This window comes from Conger conger, chromosome 16 (genome assembly GCF_963514075.1).
Source record: "Conger conger chromosome 16, fConCon1.1, whole genome shotgun sequence".
NCBI lineage: Eukaryota > Metazoa > Chordata > Actinopteri > Anguilliformes > Congridae > Conger > Conger conger.
In genome coordinates, this window is record NC_083775.1 from 36,421,476 (window position 1) to 36,433,378 (window position 11,903).

General features: G+C 39.5%; 1 protein-coding gene across 1 annotated transcript; it reads left to right on the forward strand.

The window, feature by feature from the left end:
* The first annotated feature begins 488 nt into the window (after window positions 1–488).
* ubfd1 (ubiquitin family domain containing 1) lies at window positions 489–9,602 on the forward strand. Its single transcript, XM_061224455.1, has 7 exons — window positions 489–656; window positions 1,439–1,711; window positions 1,806–2,014; window positions 2,191–2,256; window positions 5,124–5,229; window positions 5,550–5,632; window positions 5,850–9,602. Exons 1-7 carry the CDS (start codon window positions 641–643, stop codon window positions 5,958–5,960), a joined length of 864 nt encoding a protein of 287 aa, XP_061080439.1. The 5' UTR covers window positions 489–640; the 3' UTR covers window positions 5,961–9,602.
* Window positions 9,603–11,903: the final 2,301 nt, after the last annotated feature.

Genomic DNA, 11,903 nt, shown 5'->3' on the forward strand with positions numbered 1-11,903 from the left:
CGTGTGTGTGTGTGTGTGTGTGTGTGCGTGCGTGCGTGCGTGTGTGTGTGTGTGTGTGTGTGTGTGTGTGTGTGTGTGTGCACACACAATGTTTGAATTTTCAATGAGGACCCCAATACAACTTGCCTATTTTGCTCCTTGAGCTTGCCTGTCATAGAGTGTGGTGTCTACGTCATTGTATGTTGGTTAAATAAAATCATTGCTGTAATCCAGACTTGTTTAAAGAGACATTTGAAATATACCCCATGTACATATATATTTTTTATTTTTTTACTTTATTATTATTTTGTGCTTGTCATTTAGAATCATATACTTGATGTACATCCAGAACTGTCACTGTGTAAAGAAAAAATTATTGTAAAAAGATTTTAGTCATAAAAAATTGATGCACTCCAGTGCAGCGGACTCTGTAGCTAAGTGCTCCAAGCTTTTTGACTGATTGCAGCACTAGTGCGCAGACTCAAACAGCGCCAAAACGCCGTACGCACACTGCGTTCATGAAGCGACGCTGCCATGTTTCCAGCATGAAAGACCTTTGATTTGCGCAACGCCGGGTCGGTACGGAGGCCCCCAAGCTCAACCTCCGAGCTCAGGCGCGTAAGGTTCCCATCAGGCACATTGCAAATTGTACACAATCATTATGGCGGATCAGGATGGTGGGTATTTACTGAATACTTTTTGTTTCACTTACAGCTGCCTACAAATGTACTTGTAAATGACTGTATAGCGCGTATGATGTCCAGTAACTACTGGCAAGTGTTTGGGAATATGGAACTTTTCAATGTTAGCTGTATAACCACATTTTATCGTTTATAGCTAATGTTAGCACTGAAGTCGATTCTGTTACGGGGCCAAAAAATACCGTTACATAAGTTACTGGTTTAAACAATAACATAAATGGTAACAGCACTATACTCTTCGCTGGACCTGCTGCTTTTCTGCCCCCGTTACCTTTCATATCACCATTTATGTTTCTTTTAAATAACGTCAGCTAACACTAGTCTGCTAGAGGCTAGCTAACATTAGCTTGCTTGCTCGGTTTAGGCTACCCAAGACAGTGGGAGATCGCTTTTTAGCTAGTTCAGTTATCTCGCGTTTAGCTACCTATATCCGATTACATGTTGGTTTGTGTGCTGCTAATTTAATAGCCTGCTACATTAATTGGTAGCTAAATTGTGGCCGCTCACATTATCAATGTGGCGCCGTCCATATTTGGCTAATTAGCATGCTAGTTCAGCTTAGCTCGAATTAAGCCAAATCATCGTTGCTAACGTTAGCTATGCTAACATGCATCGCACTCATTTCTTAGATTAGGTAATTTAGCATAGCTAACCATGACACTGTCAGAAATGTTGTGGTGATTTTCAGAGTAACGGTGACACAACACACTGTTACCATTTCAGACGCTTATTAAACTGAAGTGTCCATCTATTCCTAGGGAGAGGAGCAGAAATGGAGAGTGAAGAACCGGTGCTGTGTGAGAACTTAAGCGAAGGGGACGCCGCGTCCTGCGATCAAGCCTCCAAGAAGACAGACGGTGAAAACTCCGCATCTCAGGACTCCGCTGTCAGTAACGGGGCCGACGGCGCCGATGACGAAGGGAAAGAGATGGTGGACTTGAAAATTATTTGGAACAAGAACAAATACGATCTAAGAATTCCTTTAGATGGAACGGGAGCTAACCTGAAGGAAAGGATTCATTCACTCACAGGTAAGGGTCTCAGTGCAAGCCTCTGCCTTGACAGCTACTTGATTTCACACAAACAAGCAAATTAGTGAATCCCTGTTTTCCCAAATTTTGCCAGGTCTTCCGCCTGCTATGCAAAAAGTCATGTACAAAGGACTGCTTCCAGAGGACAAGACGCTACGTGAAATTAAAGTAACAAATGGTGCGAAAATAATGGTAGTGGGTTCTACAATAAATGATGTCCTAGCAGTAAACACACCTAAAGAAGTTATTCAGCAAGAAGTAAAGGCAGAGGAAAATAAAAAGGAGCCTTTATGTCGGCAAAAGGTAAGAATGAAAAGTACTAAACCTTTACTATTGGTACTTTTGGTACTCGTCATAGTGAACTGTAGAAGACATGTATTTCCGGAAACAGACGCTAAATCTAGCAAACAAATATGATTTCCTTTAACAAAACTAAAAGTAAGAGTTGCTATGTTAAAACCATGAAATGTTCATTACAGCAACACAGAAAAGTACTGGATAAAGGAAAACCTGAAGATGTAATGGCATCAATAAAAGGAACAAAGGTAAGCAAGTGTAGTGTTTTTGAACAAATCCAATTTGATTTGTCGCTGATGTGTTAATTTACACCAATATGGACAAGGCAAATGTATTAATTGTGTAACTGAATTTGACATAGAGGCCATAAACTCCTTTTGAATGCTGTCTATGTGGCAGTGAGTGATGTACACTCAAGTGAGACCGACTCGCTATAACACCAACTATATCCAATATTAATTTCAGCCAATTGGCGAGAACAAGTCTTTTCCGTTGTTAAATAATGAATAGATAGAAATCGGTTCAATAATGTGAATTTTCTTTATTTGGTGTATAGTGTTTTTCGCCAAGCTTATTGTGCTCATTTTTTTTAAGTTGTGGTTTTTAAAAGCCACTGACTCAACCCAGTTTGAAAGCAAATAAGCATCACGGTAACTACAATGACCATAATCCATTGCACCTACAGCCGCACAAGTAAGTTTTAAAGCGGCAGTTCACCCAAATGAAAGTATGTTTCCACTGCCACCCAGAGTACAATCTATTCATTCAGTTTTGCTGAGATTTGACTTTTTTTTTTTTTTTTTTTGATGCACTTCATCAGATCAACGGAGCTGAAAAATGCACTTTTTAATCCAGAACCATTTCATTAATAGCTGGGACTCCCCAACTGTGTCTGTGCAAGCAAAATTTTCCAAAGCACAGCACTATTCTGGAGTCTTCTTCTTTCATGTCATGTTTTCATGTCTTCTTTGTAATCCGACATTGCAAGCTAAAGGAGTTCCTATATTGTCTGTTTCACTAACTATAGTTCACAGCTGGCTAACATGCACTTTGTTGCAAGCCAAGCTCCGCAAACAAGTTTTTTTTGGTGCTTAAATAATAATGAATAAATCAAGATTATTTGAATTGTCTTAATGTAGTGGATAAATTCAGTTTTTCTCCCAGCTGGTTGATATTAAGGTGTAGATTTTAGAAGCCAGCTGCTCAACCCAGTTTGAACAGAAATAAACATTGCAATAACTTCACTGACCACAGTCCTTTACGCCTACAGACAGTTTGGAAACAGAATCCAGTAGCCTTGTCACACGACACAAACGATATTGGACCAAATATGTGCTGTTAGACTGTACCCATAACAGACCAGGAGTAATATTTACCTCAAAATTAGTCTAATGATTTTGTCAGTGTTGCTAGTTAACTTGATAACGTCTCGTGAGGAACACTGAAAACATCTCTTAACCTCCACAGCCAATAGTATATGATAAGGGAGATAAATTAAGTCAACAATTAAGTATTTACACACCAAATTAATAATTTATGTCAGTCATTTGCTACAATATACAGTCAGATTTGAACCTTTGAAAATCGATTGAAAGTTTTAATGCTCTTTTAAAAAAAGTTAGTGTTTAACATTCCCAAAAAATATTCAGGACAAATTTCAATTTCAGTGTCAATATTTAATGGGACATTAGGGGTGTCTCGGTGGCGCAGCCTGTAGAGCACTGACCGCATGCTCATTGCGAGCCGCGACGTCGGCGGTTCGAATCCGACCGTCTGACATTTGTTGCATGTCTTCCCTTCTCTCTCGCTCCCATTCTTCCTGTCTCTCTATACTATACTGTCCAATAAAGCTGAAAAAGGCCTAAAAAATATCTTAAAAAAAAAAAAAAAATTATGGGACATTCATATTTCTAAAAAAAACAATCAAACTGATTATTTGCCTGAATCGAAGTCAAACCAAACTCGAAAAAACGGTAATAGCTAAGCACTACTTTCACATCACTACTACTCGTTTAACGATTTCATTTTATTAATATAAGGAGTGAAATTAAGTTTTCCTTCATTACTCTGTCCCAGAACACTTTAGACGTCACTTCTATTTGCTGTTGATATAATTTTAAAGTCTACTAATTGGTGGGCAGCAGTGATGCTTCTCCTTTTAAGACTGTGGGTTCCAGTGTGCCCTCAACCTGGACGGAGTCCTTGCTGTTTGGGTTGGGTGGTTTGCAGGATGCAGTTGCGGTATTGAAGGTCATGGAGTAAGGGTCCCCCTCAGTACTTTTGCCTTTTATTGTGCTCAGAAAGCAGTGAGTTACTGATGACACATTTACTGTAAAAGGCACAAATATTTCTGCATGACATTCTATTTTTATTGTATTAGGTATTTGCCAACATCACCATGCTTTTTTTGGGCAAAATATTGATGTACTCTGATGAACATTCAAGTTGATTTGTGATTAAAAGAGTTGTAAATGAACAAACAGGTGAAGTAGATATTGTAAATGAACGCTTTCTGCTGTTGTTATTGTCACATGCAATATGGCTGACTTGGATCTGCTCATCTGCATTGCTTTGTGAGGGCTACACTGTGAAGCTACACTGTGGTGTGTCCGGGACAATTCTTCATCTGCAGTCCCACTTTTGGACAGAATCATTAGGAATAGCTGTGCATATTTTAAGAAGGCATCTTTTTTTGCTGACACACATTGAGGACTTAATAACAAGTCTGTCTCTAACGAACAGCTCAATTTAGTTTTGTTTCCAAAATATATTGTACTTTTGGAATATATTGCAGATTTACTTACTTTGCTAGCTAATCGAAACTGGAAAACAGTTAAATTACATTTTGGTGTGAATTTTTGTTGTCCTTTCAGTAAAGTATCCCACTTTGCAAAAAAATAAAATAAAACTAAAAAATTTGCCAAACCATTCTTGTTGTAATCATACATTTAACATGGAATTTTCTTGCAGGTCTAGACTTTTGAAGTTGTTTCTGTTGACCAACCTTTTTTCCGGACTGGCATCTGAACTGGGAAATGGGTTTGTACTGCGTGATGAACGAACCCTTTGTCTCTCTTGCTAATGGGCAGCAAGCATTCTCTCATTTGTTTAACAGGAGCGCTTACCAACAGTGCCTTTATCCGGAATGTACAACAAATCGGGCGGGAAGGTGAGGCTCACGTTCAAACTGGAACAAGATCAGCTATGGATCGGAACCAAGGGTAAGGCCAGGATGAGCCTTCCTGTGAGGTTCAGTTCTTCCTGTGAGTTAATATTTCTATCATCAATACCTCTTGGATGCCAGAAGCTCCGTTACGTGTCACTGGAAGGCCCTCGTCACATGACACGGGTGATGCTGGAAGGCCCTCGTCACATGACACGGGTGATGCTGGAAGGCCCTTGTCACGTGACGCTGGATGACCTACGTTGTGTGGCAGTATATGCTGTGTGGCAGTCTTGTTGTATAGACGTGGGAATTGTCCTTTCCTGCTTTCTGGATGCGTGTGAATAGTAAAACTCACTGCTCCATTGTGTTTCGTAGAGAGAACAGAGAAGATTCCAATGGGCTCCATTAAGAATGTGGTGACTGAACCAATAGAAGGTCATGAGGACTATCACATGATGGTGAGTGCCATGTTTGGAAGACTTGCCATGCTTCTAAAGCACAGTAACAATAAGTTGTGTAATATACTGTCGTGCAATCTCGTAAATGCTGTTACATTACATGCGTCAGCTGTGTCTGTTGTCAGCAATGCTGTAATGGGTCTCTGCCCATACTGGAGGGTGTAGTGTTGCATGTCACAGGTGTGAATGTGCCTGCGGCAATTCTCTTTTGTCCCAGGCGTTTCAGCTGGGTCCGACAGAAGCGTCTCAATACTGGGTCTACTGGGTGCCTGCACAGTTTGTCGACGCAATCAAGGACACCGTCCTGGGAAAATGGCAGTATTTTTAAAACGTGCCTCACCCTCCCCCCACCCCCCCCGAACAAAACCAGGAAAGAAATATGAAATATGAGAGCGATGAAGAAGGATAAGGAGCCGGTGAGCAGCCTCCCCCCACTCTAAACACCCCCCCAACCCCATCGGAAGAACTTTTCACACTGAAACAGTAACAAAAAAGGAGAAGAACGGAGAGAGCAGGATTTCTGCGGGACGCAGTGCATTCTGGGAGCGTGTGGTGGCAGTGTCCTTTTCTTGGCTGACGTCATCACTTTTTTTTTTTTTTTTTTTTTTTTTTTTTAAAGCAAACCTGGCGAAGAAACTAAACGCATTCATAGGGTGTGGATTCCTTTCCTCTCCCTCCCAGGCATTCTCAAATAAAGCTTATTTAAGGAAAAAAAAACACAAACAAAAAAGGAGCTCTAGGACATTTTCATGGAGTATATTTATTTCTTTATCTTTACCCAAGCAAGCTTGCCAAAGTGTATTCCTGATAGGCCTCTAATAGATTAATCTTTGCTCATCTGCCAAACAAAGACTGGATGTGACTTAGCATTTTAAACCGCTGCCACAGTACATTACAGGAAGTCTGCATCTTAACCCCCGGAATATTCTAGAAGCCCAACAGCTGACATCTGTGGGCACTGCTTTCCAAATGGCAAACATAGCGTAATTGGGCTCTGTAGTTTGAAATGCCATGTGATTTATGTGGAAAAACTGGTTAACACATTTGTGGGGAAACAAAACCTATAGCACATTCAAAATAACATCATCTCATCCTGACCTTAATCACCTTAATAATGCACTTAAACAGGATTTTCTGCATTCGGCTTAGGCCTTCTTGCACACAAGTGATCAGGGAGGTACCTTTCTATGTATAATTTTGTTCTAGTTTTATTGTCCAGTATAGTCATGAGGAACGTCTGCCATGTAGCAGAGCCGGTTTGAGCCATCGGCTGAATGAGCAGTGGCTGATTTTAGCCACGCTTGTGTATGCATGTCAAAACACACGTCATGAGACCTCAGATGACAAACTTTTAAAATGGTAAAATTGGTTAGTTCCTTTGACATGTTTTGTGCTCGCACAAATTATCAAAAATTATTTTCAGAGAATCGATGAAATGCAGCACAGAGGTTGGATAGCTGCCTGACTGTTCCGTTTACCTGAATGCTTAATCTAAAATGGAGGTGGCAAAGCAGACAATGAGGCACTGGATTCATTCCAATCACTTATTTTTTATTCTTTTCTTTTTTTTTTTCTTTAATGCTTTAGCACATACCTACCTGTTAAATGTTCCTCCTTCAAACGTCAGTTTGAAGGAGCAAGGACATTCTATTTGCCTAATTCGCTTCTTTTCCTAGCCTCTCCCAATGGGTGGAGCTAGGAGAAGGAAAAGAAGGAAGGAAAAGGAAAAAAGAGGAGAAAAGTAAGAGATTGGAATGAGCCCACTGAGGTTTCATGAACTCCATAATGGGTGGAGCTGTCAATCACTGACTTGCTTGAGTCAGTCCTCTTCATTAGTAAAACACTATATTTAAGTTGGTTGATTTTATGAAACCCCACTCTCCAACCGCGGTCAGAAAGGTGTAGTTAGACTTTTGCGCTCGACAAACCAAGGTGCGATGTTAATGCCATTTTGGATGAAAAAGTAACGATCTCGCCAGGAAGTTATTGGACGTTTTGAATTTAAATTTTCTTAGTGCGAACTAGTCTGCTGACGGCTACTACGTCACGTCTCGAGTTCAGAGTTAAAAGAGCGGGGCGATGCGCTCAACTGATCGACTCAGCTTACCGTTACGGAGAAAGTAGCTTTGCCTTCGTTTAATTTGTTAAGCAGTCTGTCCTCGGTAATGGTGCAAAGTTTCTCGCCGTGTCGTCCGCTGTTTTTGATCTGAAGCGGGTTTCTGTGAATTCAGAAGCTTGGCCATTGTTTAAAAAGCTCAAATTTCAAAATCCATCTGCCTGAAATGGTCTCTTTTATTTGAAAGACTTTGATTTGAGCGGTACCTCTGAGAGATGTGCCAGGTTTGTGCAGAATTTCTCTGTCGTTGTGGTTTAATAAGGTTGTATTCCCATATATTTCATGTCAACCTTTCACGTGGTCCTTGTAAGAGATGGGCATGTAACATTGATACCTGTCCTATATAATGGCTTCTTTTACAGCAGTCTACTCACAGATCACAGGCCTTTCACAGTCAGTTGCTTGGACATTTTTTAAATATATAGTAAGACTATTCAAATTTATGATTGTATTTCCAGAGATTATAATATATGTTCATTTCAGAGGTCTAAATTAAATACTTTTTTTTTTTTTTTTTTTTTTTTTAATCCAGTGGTTATGTTCTAAGCATACAGGTCTCATTTCCAGCCCTTTAATTCAGTAATAGGCCTCAATTTGCCTATCCCATGGTTTAGTTTGTCCCTCAGTTTGAATAACAAGCTACATTTTTATTTTGTTACAGAAGATCTCTCATGAGTTCAGCGGTTGCTGAATGGAATTAGTCAAATTTCAAAGGGCAAATGGTTTTCAGTCTAGTTTCATTTCCATCATCAGTTTTGACAAAAGGAGAACAACTGTGACGTTGCACCCTTTTATTTACACTCGTCTGCAACCAAAAACGAATCAGGTTGAGTATGTGTGTGGACTGAAATTATCCTTCTGCATTCCTGTAGAATTTTTCATAATGAGAGAAATGGTATATCAAGCGCATAATGACAGCTACATTATAATCATGCGCACAATGATGGTTGTGAGGACATTATCTTCATAAATATCACATCCTGTTTTTCCAAGACATAAGCTAGCATTGCAACCGGAAGACTGAACCTGCCAGTCATTGTCTGCTAAATACACGACTCAAAAATGATGCTTGGTCTATTCAACAGCCAATAATCATTGATACCAAGACATTCTGTGGCATGAAGAACAAAAACTTAATATGAACCACTTTAATGCTATTTAGTAAAAATAGCCTTGTCTTTAGGAACACTGGTAAATGGGATCGATGGATTGGTTCCTTCCTACCAGGGGGAGGGCGGTGCTCCTTCTGAAGGCACACCCAGTATTTTATGCCCATCTAGTTTTAAGGTACAGTCAACATGTAGCAGCTGACCGAGGTGTTTTTCCAGAAGCGTCACGGCGTTCACACCTCCTGCTCACTTCACTTCTGAGTTTCTTTGGCCAAAGAACAGCGTCAGCCCTGCCGGGTCTCATGAACAGATGAAGTCGCCATTGGCAAGCGACGCCTTGCATGGTTTGTCTCGTGTTCATAGCACATGCTTCGTTCAGTTATCAGATTTTTATTTTCAGAGCCAATTCACTTGCACATGGATGTTTACCGTCAGAATTTCATATTTTTTCTTCTGAATTATCTGTAATTTTTTTGGGATTCAGCTCATTCAGCTCATTGCATTCAAAGAAATCGACTGGCAGTTACAAAATATTATCTGTTCGTCATGCTCTTTCCTGGCTCTACTAACTGGGCAAATTGAGCACCAATGCCGAGAGGAGGTGATCTAAAATAAAAATTAGCCATCTTTGTAGTTTACATTCATGTGTGCATTCAGAACAGTAAAATGGCTGTTAATGGGATTTTTAGAATGGCTCAGTCGATGTGCACTGCTGGATATAACAGAATAAACTACTTTTGTTTTATGTGGTCTCCTGTTTTTTTGTTTTGTTTGTTTGCTTTTTGTGGGGGAATTTTGTGGTGAATACATTTTTATGGCACTTAGTGAGTCTGAAGAGGGGTGGCCCAATTCTGCCGCTCCTCAGGTGTCAGTCAACGAAAGTCCGATGTCTTAGCTGTGCGCCAACACGGTGCCTATTCTTGCATGTTCTAAATTGCAGAATTTGCTTGTATATGAACCAAAAAATGCAAAGCATGATAATAACGACGCAGAAATTAGATTAAATATTTGGCATGATTTGTGGAATTCAAGTTCCCTGCCGTCTCTGCTTTTTGGATCTGGATAGTGCCAGATTTTGGGGGTTTTCATAGCATATGGGTGTGAGCATGATGAAGTCACCCAGAAATGTGAAAGAAATCAGCTGAAACGTACATCGCAAAAATATGTACATATTCTGTTGCTGATGCCAATAGAAGTTTGTAGTATGCTGATTGGCACAAGCCTTTTAAAAAGTTCCACCTAATGCCTATTTAACTATTTAAACACCCAGTGCAGCGAATGATGACAAAACATTCTTGTGTTTTGAGCACAGCATTTTATTTTTAAAGTGAATTTATTTTAAAGATTTGATTACTTCACTAAATGTTTACAATATGGTCATATGTATCTACAAAAACTTAGAATTTATTATATTATCTACAGTGCATTTTGTAGTCCAAATCAATGCAGGATTGAATTTTACAATTTCAGTATTTAACATTATGACCTTTATGTCAGTACCAGTATGTCAGTCTTAGGCACCCTAGACTTTATTATATATATATGTTTATTTTTTTGTGTGTGTTAGTATAAAAGAACACATTTGAGATTTCCAAATTTTCATTTTCCCAAAGATTAAATTTTACAGACATTTTTGTATTTAATTTAAAAAAGTAACACATCACTTTAAGCAGTTGACTACTTTTTACATAAAAGCTTGATCAAGGCTGTCTGAGATCAGAAGCAAGGGGCCGCCCAAAGTCTGCAGAAGACATGTGGCCAGTTCTCCAACATGCTTGGAACAACCTCCCTGCTGATTTTCTTAGCCAATGCTGTCCTACAGTTCTATATCTCAGAGAAGTGATGCAGTGTTAACGCCGAAGGGTGGTTATATATTGATATTGATATTGATTTGATTCAGTTCTTAACTATTCTGCCAAATTAATAAATTGTAATGTAAAATGTATAGTACGTTTATTTGGGACCTTTCATTGAATTCTTTTTGAAAGAATCTTGTCTGTACAGAATGTTATACAGGTGCCTAAAACTTTAGCACAGTACTGTAGATTTATATTGATTGGCAAGTTTTTACAAATGTAGATCTGATTATTTTGTATTCCCCTGCACTTTCTAAACTATGGTTAGGACAGCATGGATAGTCAGCCCCCAGTGTGAAGGAACATACCCTGCCTTGGACAATTGAAATGATAATTTCCCACTTTGACGTACAGGACTGTATCAGTCACATACACCCGGATGTTCCCACAGGCTTCAAAACAAAAAGCTTTTGTATTTACACCCACAATTTCTTTTCTTTTCAATGTATATGTCAAATCTGATGACTGATGGTTTTTTCAGATTACTGTTGTATTTTGTATATTGCATGACCTCTGCTTGTGCTTTGATGAGCAAAACCAAACAAAGTTAAGCTAACAACAGAGCAATGGAAAGAATATGTTGGTATGCTCGCCTAGAGACAAAGGAAAATATTTGTCCTTGGTTACCAGGGAACCGCAGCTCATGGATCGTGGGACTCTTCTTACGATTAATTAAATTGCTTTATCTGTATTATATCAGTAATTTATCAACTTGTGACTTTCTTATTGAATCTTTTTTTCAATAAGGCAACTGCTTTCTTGCTGCTGTTTTAAAACAGTGAGTTGTTGTAAAGGAATTTCACTCTTGTAAGCAGACTGATCAGAGCGTACATGAGACTGATGTCAGATGGTGGCTGACAGGATCTCAAAGTATCATATCGGCCATTTTGCAGCCATTTGTTTCTCACTGGGTCTCACAGCTTCAACATCCCTGTGTGTTTATGAATATTTCAGCATGCAAGGAACTGGACAGACCAGTTTTCTACAGAATAATCAGGGCAGTCATGACGCAGCATCAGTATTCCTATTTTACATTGTTATAGATGTGTAACAATGATAGGGCCGTGCCCATTGCAGGGGAATATTTGTATGGTGAGTAAGCCAGCGTTTTGCAGGGATAGGCATCTTCCTGACGAGTGACGTAATGGAAAAGGGTGCCTGAATGGTGCTATCCCTGCGCATACCATGGC

Coding starts and splice junctions, on each gene's coding strand:
- ubfd1 (XM_061224455.1), top strand. Junction 1,712..1,805: donor AAGGATTCATTCACTCACAG/GTAAGGGTCTCA, acceptor AAATTTTGCCAG/GTCTTCCGCCTGCTATGCAA. Junction 2,257..5,123: donor CATCAATAAAAGGAACAAAG/GTAAGCAAGTGT, acceptor TTTGTTTAACAG/GAGCGCTTACCAACAGTGCC.